Source organism: Mustela putorius, unplaced genomic scaffold, assembly GCF_011764305.1.
Source record: "Mustela putorius furo isolate JIRA1106 unplaced genomic scaffold, ASM1176430v1.1 tig00003988_pilon_pilon_pilon, whole genome shotgun sequence".
NCBI lineage: Eukaryota > Metazoa > Chordata > Mammalia > Carnivora > Mustelidae > Mustela > Mustela putorius.
In genome coordinates, this window is record NW_025422127.1 from 11,007,399 (window position 1) to 11,033,723 (window position 26,325).

General features: G+C 50.7%; 1 protein-coding gene across 1 annotated transcript in view; it reads left to right on the plus strand.

Moving 5' to 3' along the window:
* The window catches only part of VWF (von Willebrand factor), a 135,473-nt gene that overhangs the window by 18,667 nt on the left and 90,481 nt on the right, over nucleotides 1-26,325 (plus strand). Inside the window, exons 6-10 of the mRNA XM_004766734.3 lie at nucleotides 2,107-2,231; nucleotides 15,160-15,376; nucleotides 16,969-17,091; nucleotides 17,953-18,064; nucleotides 19,184-19,230. Coding sequence (XP_004766791.1) covers nucleotides 2,107-2,231; nucleotides 15,160-15,376; nucleotides 16,969-17,091; nucleotides 17,953-18,064; nucleotides 19,184-19,230 — 624 coding nt within the window. The remainder of the gene's footprint in view (nucleotides 1-2,106; nucleotides 2,232-15,159; nucleotides 15,377-16,968; nucleotides 17,092-17,952; nucleotides 18,065-19,183; nucleotides 19,231-26,325) is intronic.

Sequence of the window (26,325 nt, forward strand, 5' to 3'; positions counted from 1 at the left end):
CCAACTGAGCTACCCAGGTGCCCCAGTCTTATTTTTATTATCTTGCTTGAGGCTGTGATTCCTGAACCTGAGGACTCCTATCTTCCATCAGATTTAGAAAATTTTCAGTCATTTTCTCTCTATCTGTTAGACATATATCAGATATTTTTATTCCATCCTTTTTTTTTTTTTTAAACCTTACTTTCATTTTTCTATCTCTCTATTCCTCTTTGCTGCTTTTTGGGTGGTGCACTCATGCTGGCTGGTGAGAACCGTTTACATGTGTCTTTACCAGGTCTGCATTCAATACTGCCATATTGGTAGTTAGAAACTGGCCATGGTGGAGTATCTGCTGCATGGAAATCAGCAAATCCTAAAAATCAGGACTTTGCATTTCCCCGGACAGCTGGCTCATCAGCCCATCACTACTTAGATGTATCTTCTGGTTCACTAGTTCCCTCAACTTGAATTTCCAGATGATGTTTAACCCACCAATTGGGTTTTCTTTCTATTTCATGACTACATTTGTAGCTTTAGAAGGTAAATTTGGTCCTTCTTCAACTCTCTTGTTTTTTTCTTATTGTCTTGTCTCCTTGTATGAGGTTTCAATTTCTTCTTTATAGTAATAATTTTAAGCATATTTGCTTTAAAACCTCCATACGAAGATGGTATAACCTGAAGTTTTTGGAGCTCTCATGGTATATTGGAAAGTGGACAAGCCTCTGTGGCATGGTGACTAAGAACCCAGAAGGCACTTGTCATAATGCCTGGCACAAAATAGAAACTCCATAAATTTAAATTCCCTTGGGCTTCTCCCATGGCTTAAAACAACAGAAGTTTATTCTCTCCCAAGTTCAGGAGGCCCAACATCTAAAATCAAGGTGTTGATAGGGCTGCACCCCTCCAGAGGCCCTACTGGAGAACCTGTTCCTTGCCTCTCCCAACTACCAAAAGCAATCCTTAACATGTGACTATATCACGTCTCTGTGTCTCTGTCTCTCCTCCTGCTGCCTCCCTCTGATAAGGATACGTGTCATTGGATCTAAGGCCCACTTAGATAATCCAAGATAAGCTTTTCCTCTTAAGATCCTTAAAAACTTAACCACATCTTTTTGCCCTATAAGAGAATACTCATAGGTTCCAGGAATTAGGAAGTGAATCTTTGAAGGGTGCCATTTTCCCTGCTGATGACACGCCAGATGCCATGGTCCTGCTTTCCCTTCCCCAAGGATAGTTTATTTTCTATTCTCAAGTACATTATTTGACCTTGAAACATACTTCAGTCTTCCAGACCTGGTTATGCAAAAGGACTGGTTGCCTCAATGCTCCATTAGTCCCTTGGCAGTGAAGACTCAGAAGGGGTATTAGGACTCTCCTTTGCCATGGAAGCCTGTAGACCCTGTCTGTTGTGGGAGATGATGGAGGCACAATCAGTATAAGACTAAGGCCCCAATTCTGTGAGAGCCCGGGGGATGCAGTGACTGGGGGCCCAGGTTCCATGTCACATTCTTACCTTCAATCTGCAAAAACATTTTGAGTGTCTACAAAGCGCCAGATAAGAATTCAGAGATAAGAGACACAGCATGTACCCTGAATTAGGGAGCTCACGGTTGAATGGAGTATGAATATAAAAAAAGGGAATATTAACACAGAGGGCGATGAGAGTTTTGATGGAAGGATGGCAGGGGTGCTGAGGGAACACAGACTGGGGCAGGGGGCTGGGAACAGAACTACTTCATAGTGCTTCCTGGAGGAAGTGGCATTGGAGCTACATCTCAAAGAATGAGTGGAGGCAGCCAAGGTACTAGGAGGTGGAGAACATTCTGCACAGAGGGGAAAGGTGTGCAAGGGACGGGGAGAGAGCGCGGATGGGCATGCTCCTCATCGTCTTTCACGCTGCCCTCCTCACTGTGCGCATCCAGCCAGCCACCCCTCTCCACACACGGGCTGAGCTCTGAGCCCTATGCCCTGTGGTAACCTGCTGAATGCTGCACAAAAGGTACTCCCCACCCCAGGGGCCTATGTACCAACCCAATGGAAGGTTGTTTCAGGTGAAACCCAGAGTTTTCACTTAGAAGTCCTGGCTCAGGCTTAATTGTGACTTTGTTCCTAAAACCTTCTCCACAGGGACCTTGACCTCGGACCCCTATGACTTTGCCAACTCCTGGGCCCTGAGCAGCGGGGAACAACGGTGCAAACGGGTGTCCCCTCCTGGCAGCCCATGCAATGTTTCCTCTGAGGAAATGCAGCAGGTGGGTACCACCCCAGCTGGGGCGGTCTGAATGGAGTGGGTCTTCTGGGATTAAGAGGCAGAAAGTCATCTGGTCTTAGGTCTTCCACTGAGGCACAGAGTGGGCCTACCTCTGTGGTTCCCTCTTGCTCTTCAAAGAAGGGTTCCCACGGACCTCTTTTTTCCTGAAAACCAACTGTGGCCAGAGTCGGTTAGCTCGAATCTAACACTGTTCTGGGCCTGCACCTCTGAAAATGGGTTTAAGGAGTTGGTAGAGTGAACAACCAGACTTTTCTGCTTTACATTCTAATGCCCTCTCTTGTCCCCAAATATCTCCATCATCTCCTGCTGCCCGTCTGAAATTCTGCAACGGGGAAACGATTCCTTTTTAGGTGTTCAACGAGTGGTTTTTAGAAAGTACGAATAGGAGGGCAAGGCCCCAAGGCCTTACCAGCATAAGAGCTGGCAGGGGGGTACTTTATACTCAGGGAAGCTGAGCAGAGAGGAGGGAGGTGAGTCTGAGGTGTCCAACCTGTACGTGATAATATTTTCCTGAGGCTGTGGTGGCAAATTAGTCACAAAATCAGTGGCTTACAGCAACAGAAGCATATTCTCTCATAGTTCTAGGGGCCAGAAATCTGAATTTAAGGCCAAGATCAATGTGTCAGGAGGGCCACTCTCTCTAGGGAGGCTCTAGGGGAAAATCTTTCCTTTTCCATGTGCTGGTGGCTGTGGCATTCCGTGGCTTGTGGCCACATTAGTCCAGTCAGTACCTCTGTAGTCACAAGGCCTTAAGCATCTGTGTGTGCCTCTGTCCTGAGACTCAGGACAGATGGTGGCACCTCCCATCCCTTTCCCCACAGCCCCTGTTTCTAACCATAGGGCAGCTTCTTCCCCTTCAGAGTTGTCCCTTATGACCCCACTACCAGACCCTCCCCCTTGGAGAGGAGGGGGTCTGGTGGGAGAGAGTGGCAGGACGGTACTATGCCTCTACCTTCTGCAGGGGAGGCCTTGTGCCATGGTGGGTGGGGTGTTAAGAGGGTGATGTTTCGTGGGTAGGGGGCAGACCTCCCTTGAGGGATGACCCCTCTCTCCCCATGGGGTCCGGCTGCTGAGGCTGAGAGAGGAGAAGCAGCATGGCTCTGGGTAAAGCTGGGCCCTTGTCAGCACATGGATGGCCCTACTGAGGCTGTGTGCACACACTCACTGTCTGGGGGACAAGATTTCTTGGGGATGGCGTGAATCAGGTCTCCTGGGCAGAGAGTGACTGGAGACCTTCTCAGAAGCAGCATCTGTAAGGGAGTGAAAAAGGCAGCGCTGGGCAGTGGGGAGGGCGAATCGCCATGAACTCACAAGGCAGATCCTTCAGGGAGCTCTGAAACCTGGCGGGGGGGGTGATGCCCCCCACTAGGCAAGCCTGAACTGACCACTTGGTCATCAGATATAGGCTTCCTTTGGGGCAGGGAGGCGGGACAGCTCTCTTGGACTGAGGGCAATGCCTGCAGCGACTCAGCTGTGAGCCCTTAGCCGCCAGCACTGTTAGCCGTGAGGGGATGAGTCCTGGGCTTTGAAGGGCATTCACACTGCCCTGGACATCCCCTGTAGAGAGCCATCCCCCAGCCCCCACCCAGGGAGCAACCACCCTGCTCCTGCCCCCAGCAAGAGGGCGGCCCCTGGCACACAGCCTTGACAGGCCTCCAGGGCCATGGTGGGCCTCCACAGTTCTCCAGAGCAATGAGGAAAGCAAAGCCTTGGGAGGCTAGGTACCTGACCAGCATCAGCCGCTGACAGGCTGCAGAGTCAGAGTTCCCTGTCTCTGGCTCCCTGGTGTCTGCAGCTCTGGCCTCATTGCCTCAGGTGGCTCATTATCTCTGCCTCTGGTCCTTGAGTTTTCCCTGAGGAGATGGCTTCCAGGATTCTTAGGGTTCCTTTCAGCTCTAGAACACTGTATGTTTCACTGGATTGGGCTAGAGAGACAGTTTTCAATAAGTCTCAATAAATGTTCAGTGGGTGGTGTTATATGTCTGCAGATTGGGCCTACCTCCACGGTATCGATGCCCCATCTGCAGCTTGCAGAAGTCTGATTTACCCAGCTCTGCCCAGAAGTAGAGAAACTCCAGCCTTTCCTGCTCCAGAAGTAAAAGAAACACACACACACACACACTCCCCTGCCTTACTTAGCACAAGAGACTTTCATTGCTAGCTGGTAACTCAGGTAGTGAGCCTTTTCCATTTTTGTGGAACAATCTGATCTTTGGAACCAAGGACTTTGTCAGGCACAGGAAAATATTCTAGCTTGATATTTAGTCCAGCTGCCGAGATTGTAAACACAATTTCCAATTTCTAAACAAGCATGATCCGAATGCCTCTTTTTCTTGGGTTTCCAAGGTTTCAGCGGTGCTAGGTTTCCAGCTTGTCCATAAACATCTGTGTCGCCTGGACCATATAGCCCTGTCCTGGCAACCGACTAAGGTTGACCAAGTTCTAACACCCGGGAGGAGGGTGCTGTTGTGTGGAAGAGGGTAGTTTACTCTTCTTTCCAGGAAAACTTTTGAAATATCTGGTGATTGCCCTTGGTAGAGCCTCAATTTTTTTTCTCCTCCATGGGCCTCTGCATGATGCTAAGGATATGGGTTTGGGGTCAGGCCACTTCCTGGCTTTGTAACTCTGAGGAAGACCCTTGCCTTGTCTGAGCCTCAGTTTCTGCATGCATAAAATGGGCACAGGAAGAGCAGCTGCTACAGAGGGTCACTGTAAGAATAAGAGAAAGAATCTGTGTGGAGTGTTTAGGGCAGTGGAGTTCAACTGTAGGCACTGTTCTTGTTATTAATTACTGTTATTTCTTGACTCCCAGCATCCTCCTGCTGTCTGGGCTCTCGGTGGCAGGGGCTCTACCGCGAGTGTGGAAAGAGGCCAAGCACACATAGTGCTTTAAGCCTAAGATCCAAAATTCATTCCTTTCTCTTCACCTCCCCTCTTCCCAATTATAACCCAGTTCCTTCTGGGGAAGCTGAGCAGAGACTGAGGTTAGAAGGAGAGAAGGTGTCTAAACACATCCACGCTGAGGGGTGGGTATGTGACCGAAGCCAGATTTTCTTCTAGAGCTGCTTGGCAACCCGAGTTAATTTCAGATGGAGGGCCCTCCAGGAATCAGGTGCACTGAGGGGCAGGAAGGGAGATTTTGGTCATTTCTGTCTTTATTTCCTAGCTTCCTGTTTTGTGGCTGGCAGGCGCTTCCCCCTCTCCTGGCCTTCAGTGTTCTCTAGGCAGCGGTGGGATTAGGCAGGGGGTGCCTCCGTGGTGAGGTGGGGTTGTGGGTCACCTAAGTACCTTTAATGCTGAATCCGCTTCTCCAGAGCATGGGCTTTGTCTCACTGCACTTTGCAAACACAGGCCAGTGCCAAGAAGCGCTTGACAAATATTCCCCCACCCTTGGGATAGAAAGGGATACTCTCACCTATCCCTAAGAGGTGGGAGGTGAAGACAGGATTTTCATATGGAGAACCTGATCCTAGGCCACTCGTCTGCTGGAGACAAAGGGGGGCGGTGGGGGAGGGAGGACGAATCCATGAGAAGCCTTGTTTGTCTTTTGGAGGCTCCAGCTGCAGGCTTGCTACTCACTTTGTCTCCTGGGTGTGTTGAAGTCCTCACTAACCAGTGTCCTGGGAGCAGCCTGAGAAACTGGTTTCCAAGTTCTTAGGGCTGGGCCGAGCCCCCCAGACACGCCACACCTCCCCAGGCACAGGCTTCTTTAAGCTCAGAGGTAGTATCAGGTTGTTTACCTGCGAAGACTGAGCTGGCTTGGTCTCTGCCAATCAGGTTGTGTTCACCCAAGACCGGGCGCCCTCATTGGCTTGGAAGCCAACGACTCATCTCCTGGGAGGTGATTAGTGCGGGCTCTGGAATTGTTCTCCATCTGCTTGGTCCCCTGGGCCACCGGGTTCAAAAGTCAGGTCTGGTAAATGGGCATCACTTACAAGAGCTTGCCATTGTGGCTCTAAGGACCATTTGCTGTGGCAGAGTGTTCTGTGGGGAAGGCTACCTTGACCTAAGAACTTTTCTTGAGAGCCGCCAGAATCTATTCTCCCACTTCTCTGGCGCTCTCCTTTCCATGCTGGTAGCCAGGAGTCAGCTTATTCTGAGCCAGGTCATATTACTTATACCTAGGGGATGAATGTTTCCTTGTTATGCCAACAACCCCACCCTCCAGTCTCCCTGCTGGGACTGAAGAATGCCTTGTTTGACTGCATGCAAATTTCCAGGTTTTTTTCAGCCTTTGAAACAGAGGGTAGGGCTGCTGGAGTCTGGAGCTCAGGGTTCAGACCTAGTAATAAAAAGCCCCAAGCTCTAAATGCTCAGATAATTGATGTTAATTTGCAGGTAACTCTACTACATAATGAACATTTTAGAAAGAGTCTTGGGTTGCCCCCCTTCCCCCCCCCCCTTTTTTTTTAAAACTTCACATTCTGTTAGTCTGGGTACTGTCAGCAAGGGCTGAACCTTATGAAAGGATCCTGTCTTTGTCCTTAGTCCTCACAACGACAGCTAGTCCACCCAATATTCTTACTAACTAGACAAAGAGGCCCCTTCCTCAAGGCACTTCACCACTCCCTGATGGGAAATTGCCATAATAAGCATTAGAAATGTGCATAGAATGTACGTGTACCTGTGTGGTGTCTATGGTGTGAAAGATAAGGCCTCAGCATGTTGCCACCATGCACTGGACACCCTGCAGAACTCTACTCAATGGCCGTGATTTTGACCTTGCTTCCACTGGAAAACACAGTTGCTGTAGCCATCCTCCTCCCTAGGATCACCTCCCCCAAACTGGGAAGACCACCTCTTGCTTTTGCTGCTGCTACCTGAATGTAAGGATGCTTTCCGGCCCCCGGCCCTAAGAGTTCTCTCTGTATACCTCCCCAGAGTTGGTCCTCAAGATGACCAGTCTTTCTTGGAAGACTGAGTATACCATATATTGCTTGGCCCTCCAGGGGTCAGTTGTCCTGCAGAAGCAGCAGCAGCAAAATTAGGCAGGTGTCTGGAGCAGAAGAAATTTTTTTCATCGATGTTAGGAATCTTGGGCTTATCATAATTCAGAATGGCAGTGAGCCCGTGTGCGTGTGGTGGGTTGGAGGTGACCTTGACCAGTGTGCCTTTGGGGTCTAGTTTTATAACAGCAATCAGGGGCTGCCACAGGGTTCCCCTAGTCAAGCAGTACTTATTTGACAAACCCTTGAGGAGGGTCAGATAAGGTCCTAGTCCTCAAGTTTTCAGTTTAAATGGCTTCCTAATGTAACAATCTCAAAATCGTTTAACAAAATTAACAAAAGTGGCTTTCTTTTCCTTTTCCTTTCCCTGATGAGGACAAGAATGAGCAAGAATCTGATGGCGCCCATGTGTACATATTTACTGAGGTATTTTATGGGGTCTGGGTGATGGTAATCTGCATGGATTGGATCTACAATCTTGTTCAAGGGACAAACGCTTTTGGGAACATAAATGCCATCTTGGTTCTGTAGGTGACAGATTGCCATAAGAATGGCATTCTTATTACCATTAGAATGGTGAGTGGTGGTGTGGCTCTTAGCACAGAGCTGACGATTTTTCCTCACTGGGAGCAGGATGAGCAGAGTGGTTCCATCCCCGGGCTTGGACAGACCCCAAACTGGGAACTTGGGGATGATGCTTGGCCCACATCCCAGCCCACTGAGCCCTGCCCTGGTCTCTGACAATGGCTCAGATACCTTCCAGGAGACCAGGGCAGAGGGTAAGGAGGATCCTTTGGAATATGGGGACTTCTGTGACATATCCAGTTACCCTATTCCTCATGAGGACTGTACCCCAGTCATCTCAGAGAGAGGAATGTCCAACTTTGCAAAAAAAAAAAACCAACAAAAGAAACCCACAAAAAAACAAAGAATGTCCATTTGGTGGAAATCTATCGACCAGTTTCATGGGGGCTTTGTGAGCCAGATCTTGGAATGTGGGTGGGAGTCCCAGGCCAGCCAGAAGATATAAATAGAATCAGCAACCCTCCCCCATCCGTCCTTGCTGGCTGACCAATGAGAAACTAGGCCCTGCCATGGGGTGAATTCTTGAACCCACTATTCTGGACCTGTTCAGGCGCCAGGCACCTCCATACCTCCTCCAGGGCCAGCCACAGAGCACCCACCCCAGGGCTGGAAAGATCAGGGCTGGGGTGAACAATCTTGCACTCTCTATATTAGCTTCTCCTTCCTTTGTTCACTTCAGTCCTAGGAATGCCTCCTCCCCTCTCCTTGGTCAGCCGTTTGGGAACAAACACAAGAGCTAAGCTTTAGGTCTCCTTCCCCTCCTGCCTGCCTGCCTGCCACTGGGGAGATGTGCTGCTTATTCTCTCCCACTCCCTCGCTCCCTCAGACGGGGCTCGGCATCCCCAGGGAAGAGGCCTGGACTTCTTTAATGAGCTGCAAATGTGATTAAGTTGGGCTGCTGTTGGCTCTGCACACCCGCCTAGGCAGGGTGAAGTCATGGGCTGACGGAGCTGGGGCTGGATCTCTCCCGCCAGCTGCTGGCACTGCAGACGAGATGAAGGAAGATAGAGGTAGCTGCTGCCAGGCACTGGAGCCAGGGACATGCTGGGAGCGAGCAAATGAGCTGACCGTCGCTTGTGTCTCTGCCAGAACGGCTCCGCAGAGAGCTGAGGAGGAGCCATTTTCGCACTGTGAGGCTGCTATTGACAATAGGCTAGTGGCACTAGGGGTAGGGCCTCGACTGCCTTTCCCATGTAAACTTGTTCAGTCTTACTTTGCAGTATCCGGCTTCCGTAGGTATTGCTGTCTGTGTCCATGAGGAGTAGGTCCCACTGTGAGTGAGGAGACATCTAAAGTAACAGAGAGGTTTATTTCTCTCTTGGTGTAAAGAAGCCTTGGTGTAAAGAAGCTCAGGTAGGGTGTCCAGGGCCAGCACCGGATGCCTTGGTGTTGGGACCCAGGGTCCTTGGGTCTCGTTTTTCTGTTGTTGTTGGCATGGAGCTTCCACTTCATGGTCCAAGATGGCGGCTTTCACCTCAGGCATCACAGCTGCATTCCGGCAGTGGGGAGAGAAGGGGCTAAGAAAGAAGCACCCTTTCCTTTTGAGGACATTGCATAGAACGTAGCCCGCTATCCTTCTGCTTATGCCCTACCGGGCAAAGCTTCGTTACGCCTACTCACAGCTGCCGGGGAAGTGAAGAGATGGAATCTTCGTGCCCAGTGGGCACATGCTCAAGGGATGATTGAAAATTGAAGGTGCTGTGACTAAGAAAGAAGGGAGGAAGAGATCCCAGACAACTTTCAGTCTCTTTTCCGCTCTGCCTTCTTTACAGGGGAGGAAACAGGCACAGACTGGCAGGATCATTTCCCACAGATGCACATTTTGGAAGTGATGGGGTTGGGACTGTAGAACAACCACGCTTCTAAAAGTCGAGCTCTGTCTCCCGTGCTCCGCTTGTCTAACCTGGTATGAGGAAACAGGTGGGGAGAGTGGGGGCGTGGAGGAAAACCATGTAACTTGTGGTTTGGTGACAGGTGACAGGCATGTAGGTTGCCATCAGGTTTGAGCCCTGCCGCTACAGGAGTCTGTGAGCTGCGTGGTCTGATGATGCCCTGACACTCTTAAGAATGATAGAAGACACAAAAGAGATTTTCTATAGATTATCTGTTGATTATGGGTTTGGATTATCTATTGATATATACTAGATTAGATACTAAAACGGAGACATTTACAGCATACTCCTTTAAAAATAATAAACACAGTATATTTAGCATCTTTTTAATAAAAGCCACTATAAATTCCAAGCAGAAAAATGTGTAGAGAGAAGAATGGCATTGTTTCATAGTTTTGTAAATCTCTTTGCTATCTGGCTTAAGAGAAATCAGTTGGATTCCCACGTCAGCGTCAGTAGTCAGTCTGTGGTGCGATTATCTATCGTGGAGCTTCTGGAAAATTCCACTGTGCACTCATGAAAGAGTGAGAGCCCAAAGGCCAGAAAACATCTTAGTGTGATTATTAAAATAGTCTTTCAAGGATCTTGGGGGTCTCTAGGGGCTTTCTGGACCAAGTCACACTTTGTGAACCGCTGACCTAGTGAATGCTTTACTCTCTCCATGCCACAGTTTCCAAATCTGAAAGTCTGTTTATCTGGCCTTTCTCTGAGGAGTTTTGTGTTCTTAGAAGATGTTTTAGGCTTATGAAGGGCCTGTTTGTGGGAGTGGGTGCCAAGGTGGTCTCTGAAACCACTTTATTTGTTCGGGGGACATTGGTGATATGTGAGATGGGGAGTCGGAGGGGGAGAGCTGGACAGTAGCCAGGATCAGATCCTAGAATGCCTGGCCTCCTGCCTTTCTAAGGAGCTAGAACTTTGTCCTTTAAGTTGGGGTGGGACACCATCAGATGTGCTTGTTAAGTAAAGGTTTGGTCACCTCCTACCTACTGACATCTCTCCAGGTTCCAAGAGGATGCTGTGTCAGCTCCATCCTGGACTTATTTCTGTCTCTGGACCTGGCTTGGCCCCTCCATGTGGAGTGGGGAAGGCTGGGAGGCAAAGGTGGCAAGCAAGGTGTGCTGCACTGTGGGGCCCTCAGACTCTGGTCACTCTCATAGGCCACGTTTAGGCCAGAGCCAACAAGAGGAAGACCAGAGAACAAGACAGGGAGACAGATTTTTCCTTTTGTCTCTAGCAATCCTAGCCAGATTTTCAGGTGCACATGGAGAGGCCAGAGGCATTGTTCTCAGAAGGGAGGTGGCTGTTTCTGCAGAAATCCACTCCCATCTTGCAGGCAAATAATCAGAAAACACCCTTCTTGCTACAGCTTTCTGTAAACCATTTAATATCTCAAGGGACCTCCCAGGAAATATGCTGGAGGATGGGTCCCACTTTTCCCCTGAGCAGGGAACAGACAGGTTTGGGCCAGCTGGAGATGGGCCATGCTGGACTCTGCCTGACATTGCTCTTAGTGTGGGAGGGGACACTGGACTCCTGAGTCTCTTCTTTTTTCTGGTTGACGCTGTGCTGTGCTGGTGATGAACCCCAGGCGCCTGGTCCCTGTGGAACTGTCCTATGATACAGGGGCTGCTCTGGGCTGCTGCCTGACAGACCAGGTGATGGCAGCATCACTCAAACAAAAAAAACCCCATTGAGTTGCCTTTTTGGGGTTTTCTCTGGTTCCAAATTTCAGATGAGGAGAAGGGCCAGCAAGAGCCCAAGCCTCTGGCCCTCCCCGGGGCACCCTTGGCCGCCCTTTGAGAGCCCAGGAACGTTTCTCTCTGAGGGGCCCATCTCATGGGCCAGACAGTGTAGCAGAATGGAAAGAACTAGACCCAGGCTCCAGCCTCCTCCCCCTGAGCCTCAGGAGAGTCTTAGACCTGCCTGTGGCAAAGAAGAGAGGGTCCTTCCTCCATCCCCTCGCTCAAAAGAGTCTCCAAGATACTAGTAAAGCGATTGTGTTGTCATGGTGGCCATGCATCCCAGTGTTGCCCAGTCTCCCCAAGATGCAGAGGGAAAGGGACAAAGATGTCTTCTGTCCTGCTGCTGAGCTGCCCACCATTCTGGAGGACAAGCCTCCTGGCAGGAGGGAGAGGGGAAGGGACCTCTTTGGTGGCCACGGTGATGATACGGAGTCATCATTTTTGCAGTGAAGCCTTTCCCTGCATGATTTCAATCAATCTCCACTACCATCACATCACATAGGAACTGTCATTCTTATCCCCAGTTGATGGAGGAGCAGGGGTCCAGACAATAGTCCAAGGTCACACAGCTAGCAGGTGCAAGAGGCAAAACTCAGATCCAGGGCTGTGAAGTTGTAACAAGTCCAGGGCAAGACTTTTCTGGCTTCGTCTTCTAAGACCTCAGTTTCCCCTGCATAAAATGCCTAGTGTGGCAAACAGCGGGATGCAGGTCATCACCCAGGACCTCAGTGGTCCTGGGACCGACTACAGTGGTCTTCATTCATGGATCGCTAGCTCAGTGCCGGGCACTGCGGTGTCTTCCCACTGCCTGCAAGGCAGCACCTGCTGGGATTATTCCCGCATTACTCCAGCGAGGCAAGAAGACTTGCTTCAGTCCCTGCCTCCAGCAACGGCAGGGCCTGGGCTTTAGCCCTGCAGTAGGTGTGGAGTCTCCATCCTGAAGCAGGTAAGCCCAGAGAGGTGGAGTCATGGAGGGAGCAGCGGCTCTCAGCAATGGCCAGGCTGGCTCATGGTCCTTGCCCTGCAGCCCTGCAGTCCAGCAGTCCCTGTGGCTGTGGCCTTCCTAACAGGTGCAGGGGAACCCACCACACCCACCTGCTTGGGCAGGGACCCTGGGCATCCTTCTGTGTCCTCCCTGCCCCCCTGCCTGCTGTGACCCCAGGAAGCTGTGACACTCTGCCCTGCTTCCTAGTTCTGAGGACAGACTCCATGCAGGCCGGGGAAGGGGCAGGGTCCCAGCTCAGGTGGGCTGTGGGCAGGATGTGGGTTTTCCCAGAACCACAGCTTATCTTTGCTATCGCAGAATTGCTGTTCCTTTGGGCTTTTTTTCCCCACGGTCCTGCCTCCCGGCTCTTGATTTGCACAGGCTTGCTCTGGCCATCCTTCCGTATGGTTTGAGCAGATGGGTTTCCTTCTCGTCAGAACTCTTTTTTACTGTTCCCTGTCCTCACACCGATTTGCTCCAATTTATTCTTCAGGGCACAGCCTTCCATTTAGATGCTCTGGTACTTCTTTCTTTTTGGCAGAAGGGTTTTTTTTTTTTTTTTTTTTAAAGTTTTTCTTATTTGTTTATTTTTTTACTTACTTATTTAAAAAGTAGGCCCCATGCCCAGCGTGGGGCACAAACTCATGGCCCCGAGATCAAGAGTTGTGTGCTCTACCGACTGAGCCAGCCAGGCACCCCCTTCGCTGAAGGTTTTAAGTCCTTCCATTACTCTCCAGTTGGAGAGCGTTCTGTGTGTGAAAGGGCGGATGCCCCCCGTGGGGAGGACCTGTGGTGACTTTACTGTACTGTGTCAAGTCCTGGACATATCATGGTTCTAGGTGTCACTAAGAAAGAAAAGTTGAGGAGCAGAGAGAAGGAAGCAGAAAGTAATGCAGTGAGAGGGAGAGAAATCAGAGGGAGGCCTGTTATCTGGGTCAGTGATCATTCACTAATTTTCCTGTAAAAATATACTAAACAGGGCGCCTGGGTGACTCAGTGGGTTAAGCCGCTGCCTTCAGCTCAGGTCATGATCTCAGGGTCCTGGGATCGAGTCCCGCATCGGGCTCTCTGCTCAGCAGGGAGCCTGCTTCCCTCTCTCTCTCTCTCTCTCTGCCTGCCTCTCCATCTACTTGTGATTTCTCTCTGTCAAATAAATAAATAAAATCTTTTTAAAAAATATACTAAACAAATGAAAAACTAATTCTTTAATGTGTTCTGTAAATTTTCTTGGCCAGTATTCTGAGGCACAGAAGAGAGTCCTCGTTAGACAGCTAGAATAAGAAGGATTTATTGCAGCAGGTCAGATGGCTTACAGGTTATTAAGATGACTCAATAAAGATCTGTAGGGTGAGATTCCAGAATCCATTCTCAAGTCCAGAAAAAAAAAGCTGCTGCCAATTGAAGTGTAAGATTGATTGGAACAGGCACCTTAACTTCAGAGACTTTATTTTGTCACATAATGGTAATGTTTATTTGGAGCAAATAAACAGGGAATGGCTTCCAAAGCTGTGACTCCAACCTCAGAGATTTTATTTATTTATTTATTTTAAGATTTTATTCATTTATTTGACAGAGATCACAAGTAGGCAGAGAGGCAGGCAGAGAGAGAGAAGGAAGCAAGCTCCATGCCAAGCAGAGAGCCTGATGCGGGGCTCAATCCCAGGACCCTGAGATCATGACCTGAGCCGAAGGCAGAGGCTTAAACCACTGAGCCACCCAGGCACCCCAAGATTTTATTTATTTATTTATTTGAGAGAGAAAAAGAAAGAGTGGGTGGGGCAGAGTAGAGGGGGAGGGAGAGGGCTCCCTGGGAGCCCATGCAGGGATCGATCTCACCACCTTGAGATCATGACCTGAACCTAAACCAAGAGTCAAATGCTTAACCAACTGAGCCATCCAGGTTCCCCATCAACTTCAGAGATTTTAAACTACACACACACACACACACACACACACACAGTGCAGTTGGACTCATTAAAGCAGAATGTAGAGTGTTTATAAAGACAGCACATAGGATTGTCTCTATTACTGTGTTTCGGGAGTAGCGATCAACAATTTCCACCCCGCCCTGTGTTGAAGGTATTAACCAGGTGGTAAAAGCCAGTGTAAAATGCCAGTCTTTGCCTGGCAGAGGGTCTGGCGGACATTTCTGAGAATCCTAGCTTGTTTTTGTTGATGGGAACGGATTCCGTCTGGCGCCAGGAATCACCTGGTGAACATTGGGAAAACCTGTTGCTGAACTCCACCCCTAGTAGAACTCATTTCAATTCCTGAAAGTCCTGGGGCCATCTCCTCCTGTGTGGTCGGGAAGGCCTGGTTGGGGAGAGGAGGAGGAGGAAGCAAGGTCAGTGGGAAGGAGATGCTGCTGGGTGTTCCCGGATGCCCGGCCCTGTGCTCTGCACCTTTCATTCCCCTCTCTCTGCTCTTTGCTTTCTTTCCTAGGACCCCCACCCTCACCCCCAACTTGCCATGACTGTTCAGAGGCCCTGGGCTCTGATGTTCAGGGCTCAGCCTGGGAGGTAACCTCAGTGTCTCCGTCTACTTCTGATAGCATGTGTTCAATATCTGCCCTTGCATTGGTAAGACTGTGAGAACAGTTCATCAGCACCTGCTCCGTGCCTGGCGTGAGGCAGCTTCCCCAGGTTTCCTTGTGGGGTGGGCTCTTCATGGAGCCGTATTCAGGAAGACAGACCCAGTGCCCCATAGAGCCGGGGCTGCACGGCTGCTGTCCTCACCGAGTGGCATCTTGTTCCTGCAGGGCCCGTGGGAGCAGTGCCAGCTTCTGAAGAGCGCCTCGGCGTTTGCCCGCTGCCACCCTCTGGTAGACCCTGAGCCTTTCGTGGCCCTATGTGAAAGGACTCTGTGTACCTGTGCACAGGGGCTGAGGTGCCCTTGCGAGGTCCTCCTGGAATATGCCCGGGCCTGTGCCCAGCAGGGCATGGTCTTATATGGCTGGACCGACCACAGCACCTGCCGTAAGTCCACCGCCCACCCTCCCAGCTGGGGACAAGTGGTATCCGTCCCTCCTGTCACTAGGGAAGCCCTCCGGCTTGTCACGCTCCTGGGCCACCTGATCACAGAAGGCTGGCCTGCAGGGGGGCGTCCCTTCCCTTAAAGGCTGTGGCTAGGAAGGCCGCCCGGCCCCCTGCCTCCATCCGGGGCCATGCCTCCCTCAGCGCCCTGGACTCCTTTGGGAAATCTATTCCCTGGACTTGGAGAACATTCCCTGCCTCTGACAGGAAACCCAGCTGTCTTGATTTCAGCTCACAGCTCTGCTGCAGGCCTGTCTGCGTTGACGAGGAGCGAGGAGTTGTCCACACTGTCCATAGTGGTCATGATCTCAGAGAGACCGGCAGCCTCTCCATAAGCCCTTCCCTTTTGTGAACCCAGACTCTCCTCCCCACCCGGGGCTCCCCTTTCCTTCCACCTCAGGATGCCTGTGGTTCGGATCTCCCAGTCTCACCGGGTCCCTGATCCCTGTCATTGTCACATCCCCAAATTATCATAATTAAATAGGAGCTTCTTTGGTTCCGTTACAAGAAGGCTGCTCTTTCCCCAGACTCTCCACCGCGGACCAAAAGCCATGCATATGGACAGTCCGCTGTAATTACACGGGCCATCCTGGCCGATGGAGCCGGAACAGCAGGCCAAATATTTACAGCACACACATGTTTTTCAGTGTGTGTGTTTTTTCCGCTTATAAATTAGAGCTTTTATCTCTGCTGTGGGGGTGTGAGAAGGTGGCTATTAGCAGCTGGCTTCTTGGCTGTCGGGTGGAGTGGCTGTTATTTGAGGTCTTTGAAGATAGGGTGCGGGGGGGTAGGGAGATGCCTCTCAGAGGAGAAGGGGTTCAGAGCCATTGTTCGGTCTTGTGAAGCCCAGGAAGTCACTGGTATGTTCTGGTTCTTCAGTGATTTTGAGCATCAGTCAGCCACAGGGTTGAGAGGCAAAGCAGGGGGGTCGGTCTTTGCCCAGGACGAGCTGGGTCCAGTGGGAAAGGACAGATGCTTGGGTGACAAGGCTCTGAAGACAGTCCTGCAGCGCAGTGGAAAATAAATATGGAGCATGTCACCCATGTGGGGAAAGTGGGCATGAATGGTACTGGGCAGGGGCCTTCGATGGGGACCAGTTTCATGAGGAAGGGGAGCCCTTAGAGGAGGGATGTGATGCAGATGCCACTTACCCCTTGCTTGGCCCACGGAGGACATTTATTTTCAACCTAGAGGACTTTGGAATTACCTTGAGAGGGTTTTAGGTGAAAGGGACAGAACATGGGGTGGGGGGGGAATGCCAAGCTGTTCACGGAAAAGCAGATGACCAACGGGGAAGGGGTGCTGGTCCCAGGTGACTCTGCTGAGTCTTAGCCTGGCCCTATGAGAGGGAACACTTCCCTTCAGGGCAGGGGGGGCTGGGCCATTGGGGTGCCACTGGGTGGAGCTGGCCCCTGGGACCCTGAAGACAGAGGGGAGAAGAGGAGAGAGCGCAGGAGCTCTGAGGACAGTGTGGCTGGGAGGTGCCCTCTGGGAGGGAGCTGCTCTGGGAAGACTCCCATGTTTTCCCATTTCAGGACCGGCCTGTCCGGCTGGCATGGAGTACAAGGAGTGTGTGTCCCCTTGCGCCAGAACTTGCCAGAGCCTGCACGTCCAAGAAGTGTGTCGGCAGCCATGCGTGGACGGCTGCAGCTGCCCTGGTAATAAGCTTCTTACTCTACCACAAATCCGAGACCTTGCCGGTGTCCTTGGCCTGGGGAAGCCAGATGAAGGCCACTTGTGTTTGTATCCCGTGGCTGGAATCAGAAGCCTTTTATTTATTTTTTAAAAAAGTCTTTGTACAGAGGGATCAGGATCGAGCCGGGGTTTATTTTTAATTTCTGTTTTCCTGTGGTACTGTATCTGTGGAAGCGCGTGTGTCTCGGAAACAGAAGGACCGTCTGGGCTCTGACAGAGACTTTGTTTGGGGAGCACGTGGCCCGCTCTGAGCGGCACTTTTGTTTCCTCAGTTGAGTGTCAGGGAACGGGTCTGGGCGAGATATTTTAAAATGTCTCCTGGGTTTGCCATGGGAGCTCAGCTGAAAAGAGCTTTGCACTAGAACTTGTTTCTCCGGAGAGGCTGTGCGAGCTTTGGTGAAAAACACTGTTTAATTACTGAGAGTGAGGCCTGTGTGTTTGGACTAACGACTTCCCCGCTGGATGACCTAGAACAAACACTCTTGCCTCCTTTCTTCATCTGTGCAATGGAAATTAATAAATAAATGACTTCTTCCAGTGCATGACTGTGAAAGTAAGGGTCGTACCAGTTCTCACAGCCTAGACTCATGCTTTCCTCACTGGTGGACCTTGAGCAAAGCTCTTTCCCCCATTTCTTCACTAGTAGAGAAAGATTAATAATCTCCTCCCCCCAATATCGCCCTATTGGGACAGAGCAACATCACAGAGCAGGTTCTTTGAGATTCCTGAAGAAGCCTAAACTGTGGTCACCCACGGGCATTCTGGAGCTGCGGGATGAGTAATGATGATAAGTTGAGTTTTTGCCTTGATGCCCTTGAACACAGAGGGACAGCTCCTGGATGAAGGCCGCTGCGTGGGGAGCGCTGAATGTTCCTGTGTGCATGCCGGGCAACGGTACCCTCCGGGAACGTCCCTCTCGCAGGACTGCAACACCTGGTATGTGGGGCTGCACCGTAGGGTCTGGGAGAGCAGCCCAAGGGCAGTGGGCATCAGGAAGGGCAGTGGCAAGTGCAATAGGATCTGGCTGGGCAGAGGGAGACGCGGTTGAGATGTGGGGGCAGTTTGAGGAAGGGGGGGACATCAATGAGGAGGAGCAGGGATGGGCCTAGAGGAGGGAGTTGGGGAGGAAAGGCCCCTTCACATGCAAACATAGTCTCTAGTGCTCCCCCCAAGCTCTGCTGTAATGAATGACTCTCTGAAGGAAGACTACCTGACCATCACCACACCACAGGCAGCTCTCTCTTTGAGGACGGTACCCCTCACTTCATCTTCTGGCCTCTTCCCTTTGCTGTCTTTCCCTTCTCGGCTGTCTTCCAGGAGCCCCCATGGGCTGGCCGGCGTGGGTCTGGGTGGCACCCTTTTCAGCAGCCCTCCCATCTTCACTTCTCCCAGCTGTGGGGAAGGGACAGCGCCAGGGGGCGGGGGGTGTAGGACTTTCATTGTGCAGTGGCTGGGTGGATTTTCAGGGATCCTGAAATCCCTGAAGATGTGTCTTCAGGGTCCCTGAAGACATGTCGGGTCCCCTCAGTTTTCTTCTCCTCTCTCTTTGTCAGGGTTGCCCCCTCTCAGCCTCATCCCCAAGGTGCTTCCCCCTTTGGCCACAGCCCTGCGCCATTCACGTTCAGCCTCATAGAGACCCCCTTAGCACTCGCTCTCCCTTCTCCCAGATCCCTCCCTTTGGGGGCTGTGGCATCTGTTCCTGGGCCCTCTTGTTTTAGTGCTTTTTTTTTTAATTAAAAAAAATTTTTTTTTAAAGATTTTATTTATTTATTTGACAGGCAGAGATCACAAGTAGGCAGAGAGAGAGGAGGAAGCAGGCTCCCCACTGAGCAGAGTCTGATGCGGGGCTCGATCCCAGGACCCTGGGATCATGACCTGAGCCAAAGGCAGAGGCTTCAACCCACTGAGCCACCCAGGCGCCCCTGTGTTTTAGGGCTTTTTAGTGTTTTTTAGTTTAGTGCTTTTTAGTGTTTTTTAGGCCCTCGTGCTTTAGGTCTGTTCTTGTGCCCTCGTGTTTGCACAACTAGCCACACCCTGTGCTTCTCTCCCCAACAGCATTTGCCGAAACAGCCTGTGGATTTGCAGCAATGAAGAATGCCCAGGTAGGAGCCCTTCCGCTCATCCCCCCTTCTCCCGATGGAATGGTGTGTCGTCCTTGCTATATAGGGAGGGCCTTGTCTCAAGGCAGGGGTAAGGAGGCCTCTGTGCCAGCTGGATACAACCCTCTGACCACAGCTCCGTTTTGGGATCCCAGCTGTGCTGACCCACTCCTGGGCCTGGCAGAGGCACACCCAGCATAGCTGAAAGGTGAGAATGCACCTGGGCTAAGGTTTTATTGTCCTTTTCTTCTCACCTGTTTGCTCAGGGGATTATGGTTCAATGAACTGTAAGAACTGTAGCATCACAGTCTAAACAAAGATGATGCAAATTCTTTGGAAATTGAGAGGAAAAAGGGCCTGGTAATTCTTTATTAAGTGAGAAGTGAGAAGTTTCTGGAATGCCTGATAGGAAGGCCTTAGAATGGCATCCTGTAAAATGTCTTTAGGAAAAGTTGCTTTATAATAATCTCTGCCCTTTATTGGGTCTTCTGCTTGTCCCCAGCTCTATTCTATTTGTTGCAAAGTTTGCCCATTTGAGGCTCCCTTCTGCCTCACCCCCCCATAACCCTGGCTCTTCTCCTGATAATTTTCCCTCTTGTGGTCACTCACATGGTGTTTGCTGTGGGTTAGGCTCTGTGCTAAGCACTTTACATGCCAGCCTGTGGGGCAGGTACAGTTATTCTAGGTCAGAGAAGGAGGCAGAGCTGGAGAGATTACATAACTTACTCAAGTCACACAGCTGCTAAGAGACAATGACAGGACTCAAACTCACAGCTCCCTGATTGCTGCTTTGCCCTTCCGTTTACTCTCCTTCCTGGTCCTCCATCTGCTCCTTTGCAGGAAGGTCTTTGCCATCCTTCACCAGCTCAGGAGAGGGCCCACGTTTAGTTAAAGACCAGCTCAGCCTCAGCTTGTATGCTGGGTACTACTTTTTGGGTTCCCTTGGTCTGTAGAGCACAATAAAAAGCTACAAGGCAAATAGCCTGATAACAGGCTCCCCTCCTTTTGGCTCAAAGAGGCCACATTGGCTTTGGTGGGCTGACAGGGCCTGAACTTGGATATTGGGGTCATATTTGGGGCCTGTTGGCTGGATGGTCATTTAGGATCTAACTCAATGCCCACCACCCTGGGAAAATTCTGGAACTAGATGGAAAGTGGGCACTAGAGCTAGGTCAGTTAGTCTGGCTTAGGGATAGCCAACCAGCAAGTTTATCTTCTGTGCAATTTTTAAAGGAAGCATGAAGAACAAAAGATTGTTCTTGCAAGGGATATCAATGTTCTGATTTAACATCATCATACCTTGTGAAAGACCTAAGGAGCCCTTTGAAAGACAAGAAGTTGCTGTAAATGCCTTGCAAAAACACTGTTAATATCTAAATAATCATTATTATTGTGAGCCACAATGGACTGAATTAGGAATTCGTTTTTTGTCTTTTGTTAGATTAATGGATTTGGAATTCTTTTTTTTTTTTTTAAGATTTATATATTTATTTGAGAGAGAAAGAGAAAGAGCACAGGGAAGGGCAGAGAGAGGGGGAGACAGAGAATCTCAAGCAGACTCCCCATCAAACACAGAGCCCTAGGGGGGGCTCTATTGCACAACCCATGAGATCATGACCAGAGCCAAAATCATGAGTCCATTGCTCAACAAACTAAGGCACCCAGGCATCCCCAGATTAGGAATTCTTAATAATGACTTTCTGTAGGGAGCATCTTTCACTCAGCCAACTGTCCATCTGTCCATCCATCCATCTATCCAACCGTCCATCCATCCATCCAACTAACCATCCATCCATCCATCCATCCATCCATCCAACAACGATTTGAACACTCACTGTGCACATGTTGGAATGCTTGGTCTGGGGAAGACTACAACCCCTGGTCTTCAGTTCAAAATTTAGAAGATAGCTTTGCTGAGGATGTAAGAAATTTTCTTGATTCCTTGATGGGAGGATAATCAGTTCCAACTCTGCAGTCTACAGAGTGGACTATCTGTATTTTGCCCACACAATCACTAAACTCATACTCAGCTCTGACCCTCTTTTTCAAGTTCTGGAGTTTAGCTGGTCATCTTCCATCTCCTGTTGTCTAGTTGTCTCCCATCTCCAAATGCTTGACTCCATTTCTACCTGTAGCACACAGGCATACTTCCATTATTTGCCATGATGCAGCTGGCAGTGGGGCTGTCTTGTGCCCCCAGTGTGACAATTGCTGGTAAAGCTTCCAATGGGAAGGTTCTGCAAGGGGATATGCTTGACTCTGCTAGCACAGCAAAGAACAGGCTATGACTTCTCCACAGTCCCTGGAAGAGCTGACATTGCGAGAATCTTAGAAGTAGGGAGCTGGGTTTTGATTCTCCGGGATAAGATGAGAGTGTACTAATTGTCTATTGTGTAACAAATTACCCCCAAACTCAGCAAACAAACTTTTTTTGTTTTAATCTTAGAGCTTCTGTATTTCAGGAATCTGGGTGTGGCTGAGTCTGGCTCACTATTTCTCATAAAGTTGCAGTCCAGTTGCTGACTTGGGCTGTGGTCTTACCTGAAGGCTCCTTTAGGACTTTGATAGCTGACTTCTTCTAGGGTGAGTGACCTCAGAGAGAGTCAGGGAGAACAGCCAAAATAGAAGCCCTGGTCTTTTAAAAACCCAATTTCCAAAGTGATATCCTTCACTTCTGCTGTATTACATTTACTAGAAACAAGTCAACATGTCTAGTCTACACTCAAGGTGAGGGGATCACACAAAGACGTGAATACAGGAGGTGGGACCATGGAGGGAGCATCTTAGAGGCTGCCTGGCACAGGGAGTATTGTGTATGGGGAGTGGGAGGGAGAAGAAATTGCCCAGGAGAACATCAGTCTGTATGGGGAGGGTTGGAGCTTCAGAGCTCCTCTAGGCCTTCATTGCTCACTGAGGCTCTCTGTTCTTATTAGGAATTAGGGCAGCAGCAGGCAAAACTGTGGTTTTCTCAGACTTCCTTTTCTGTAACCCCAACCCTCTCTTCCCTCTCCTCCTCTTCCTTTCCTCTGCAACACATGCTGCCCAGGAAAGTCCTGCTAATTTGGTTCCCATTGAACCATAAATGTTTGATCGGGGGTCCATGAGGAAGGAGCATGCCTATGAACAGGGACTATTCTTCTAATAAAAGCTCTAGAATTTCAAACTCCTGATGGAAGAATGTAGAAGGTTCTCTTCTGAAGCTGGGAAGGAGTGAGTGGAGGGTTCCTCACTTGCCCAACTTATGCCCATTGACAGGTTATCTTAGCAGGGGGCCAAGCCAAGGGCCTGGGCAGTGGGGTGGACTCGGGCAGCCTGGCCAGAATTCCAGTCCCCCCACTTCCCAGCGGGGTGACTCAGCCTCAGTGTCCTCATCTGTGACACGGGGATGGTAACAGCAGCGTCATCCCACAGAAGCTGTTACTTGGCAGACAGCAAGCACTCAATGTTAGCCGTAAGCATTCCCAGTAGCCCCGGCTGCCTCATTAAGCGGGATGGGAGGACTGAGACATACAGGCACACGCCCAAAGGGGTCTGGCCTGTGCAGGGGTGGTTGGAGGCAGGGTGTAGCTGGGGCCTGCAGGGCAAGAAGGTCAGAGAGAACCCAGCCCTGCCTTGGACTTGGCTGCAGGGCAGGGGAGGGCCTTGGTGTAAGTTGTTCCTTGTTTGGCTCTGTATAATTTCTGATGCCTTCTAACCCAGCCCTATAATTCAACGTTAGGATTCAAGCTGTCTGTTTGGAAGCCTCTGGGAAGACAAACTTCCTCGTAGGCTAACACAGAAGGTGATCAGGACCAATGCCTGTCCAATGGGAGTGTGCATTCCTAGGCACCTGGGCTCGCCTGGGGGAGTGCCCAAGTTCATGGAAACACTGATGAGGCCTGCCCCAGCCAATACTGGGGCTTCTGGAGTCCCAGCAGGCCTCCTTCAGGACAGGCCAGTGTACTACCTTTAGAAGCCAGGGCTCTCCAAGAAATAAATAAATCTTAAAAAAAAAAAAAAAAAAAAAAAGGAGCGGCGAGGCGTGCCTGGGTGGCTCAGATGGTTGTGCATCTGATTCTTGGTTTTGCTCTCAGGGTTGTAAGATGGAGCCCACATCGGGGTCTGCGCTCAGTGGGGAATCTGCTTGAGATAACTCTCTTCTCTCCACTGCCCCTCTCCCCACTCTCTCTTTCAGATAAATATAAATAAATAAATAGGAAGAAGCCAGGGCTCGTCTCCACTCAGTCTCCGTATCTGGAACTCAGTGGTACCTCAGCCCCTTGGCACGGGGCCCACGTGTGCCCAGGCTCAGGGTGACCCAGGCTTGGCCTTCACCAAGTCGGGCCTATGAGAAACCGCAGGAGCCAGCCCGTGGGGGAGTGCTGGGTGCTGTGGCGTGTTCTGGGCCCTGAAGCCAGGCACAAGGCCCACAAGCAAATCCCTGTCTGAGGACCTTGGGCCTTGGGTGAGTTTTTCTCTGCGCTTCGCTTTCCTCAGCTGCAAACTGGGGCTGGTGACAGCCGCCTCATGGAAGGAGTGCGTGAGACGCACCCACGGAGCGCTTGGAGTGTACCTTGTGCATCTGGGGGACAGGTCATGTTATTGTCTGTCTAGAGGCAGGCTTTGGGGGAAACTTCCACTGGGGGAGTCTGTGTTGCTTTGCGAAAGGCTGGCATTTCTGAAGGCCGTGTGGCAAAGAATAGAAGCAGACCAGCTGAGCGGAGAAGCCCCAGGGAGGTCTCAGGTACTGCAGATAGAAGGGTTTCTTTTAGATAAGATCTTGTGTTCCCACTGGGGGAGAGGGTTCTTTCCAATTTTTTCATGAGGGAAGATCTTTTTTTTAAAAAGATTTTATTTACTTATTTGACAGCAAGAGTGACAGAGCACAAGCAGGCAGAGAGGCAGGCAGAGGGAGAAGCAGACTCTCCACTGAGCAGGAGCCCGATGCAGGGCTCGATCCCAGGACCCCGGGATCATGACCTGAGCTGAAGGCAGACGCTTAACCCACTGAACCACCCAGGTGCCCCAGTGAGGGAAGATCTTTATTCACAGAGCAGATCTGCATTAATTCCCGGCCATTCTACTTTGAGGCTCTTTTAAAGAATCACCTGTTCCTCACCAGACTGTCATTGCCTGCCTTCTCTGTACATAGGCTGTGCGGGGTGGGGGTGTGAGGGGGCAGCTGTTGATCGGGGGCTGCCCTTTGTGGCTTGACCAGCTAGCTGACTGGGAATGTCCTGGCCATCCTGCTCCAGGCAGAGGATGGGTGAGAGACGGGTTCCAGCTCCCAGGGCCATCCACGAGCCCAGCTTCCCCACCCGTGTTGTTGGGTTTCCTGCACTCACAGCTCCGTCCCTCAGTGGTACCAAGGCGATAAGCTAAATGTCATATTTAGATTTCGATTCCTGAGGAACTTCAGAGCACAAGTCAGTGGAGGTCGGAGCAGGAAATCAGATCGGGCGATTAGATTCAAGCTCTGGAAGTTCTGCTGTTGAATGTGCATTTTTCTTCTTGACCTCTCTTTTCCTAGGTCTCATTGGAGATAATGCAGGCCCACTTTCATACTCAGATAAGAGCCCTCCTGAGAAAACAGAGAAAGGTCAGGGGAAGAATTCCCACCCATTTTATTGCCATGGGGTCAAGATGTTTGACACCAAGGTCCATATCACTCTGCAGGATCCTGGTGGATTCTGAGAAACAGCCCTTGCAGAAAGGCTTTCCTGTGACACCAGCCGATTTGGAATTTCAGCACATTTACAATGGGCTGGGATGACCTTTGGCCCGACCTTTACAGCCTGCCATGAACAGTGATCCCTCACTCTTGTGTTCTTTGGGGCCAATGTCATGGGAGGAGGACCTGACCTGTGCTATTTACAGCACTTCTGGCATGAAATGTGTGTGGTTTTTCCCCAAGCCAACCAATTCTTTTACTTTCTGGATGCCAGCTGGTTGTCCTACGATTCAGTCCTGACACTAATGACTGGAATCAGTGCAGACCCTGCAGGTTAGGGGCTCTGTCCCACAGAATGCCCCACTTCAGGTGCTGAGCCCAACTACTGGGCTCTCAGGGTACCCACTTCTGTTGGATTGGTTACAAGTTGGGAGTTCCCACAACGCCTTCCTCATGTCCAATAATTTGCTAGAATGGGTCCCCAGACTCAGGCACTTCATTTACTATTACTGGCTTATTATAAAGGATACAAATCACCAACCAGGTGAAGAGGTGCACGGGGCAAAGCCTAGAAGGATGGTGAGCATGGGAGCTCCCGTCCCCGTGGAACTGGGGTTGGTCACCTCCTGCGCGTGGATACATTCACTGACCCAGAAGCTTTCCAGATCCTCTTGTTGAGGGATTTTAAGGGAGATTTTATTATGCACACGTGATCCATCAGTAATCCCCAGCCTCTCTCCGGTTCCTGGAGGCTGGAAGGTGGGACTGAAAGTTCCGACTCTTGCATTTCGCCTGGGTCTTTCTGGTGACCCGCTCCCATCCTGAAGCTGTCTAGGGGCCCACCAAGAGTGGTTTCAGTAGAACAACAGCTGCTCCTAGGATGTCCCAAGGGCTTTAGGAGCTCTGTGTCAGGAAGCAGGGATAAAGACCAAATGTATATTTGGTCTTTATCTGGGGCTTCCCTGATTTTTAATTTCTTCTGGGCTGAGTGTGCCTTCCTGGCCCATGTCATTTTGGGAGGGGTCAGCCGCCCTGGAGACCAGTCAGAGGACACTCACAGTGACCTGAGGCTACTCTCCCCTACCCCTGCCTTCCCCTGTCCTGACCAAAGGCAGGACAACACCCAGATCCAAAATTGTGCCCCCCATGCCTTTCAGTGCAGACGTGGGCCTGAGGCAGCAGGTGGTGGGGACCTGCTGAGCATGTATTCGCCCGGTGGACAGCTCCAATGGCCCCAACTGTGCGACAGACCCCAAGAGCAGCCCCTGGGGGTGGGCTAAAGTGAGACTGACTCTAAGACCATCTTAGGGGGAACTTTAGGTTTCGGCGGGATTAGTGCTCTGGAGAATAGGTGTCTGCAGTTTGGAGGTCAAGGGTGACTGGGTGGGAAGGAGGGCCCCCTACTTTATGGGATGGCCATGGTGGGTGTCTGTATTTCTCTAAAGAGT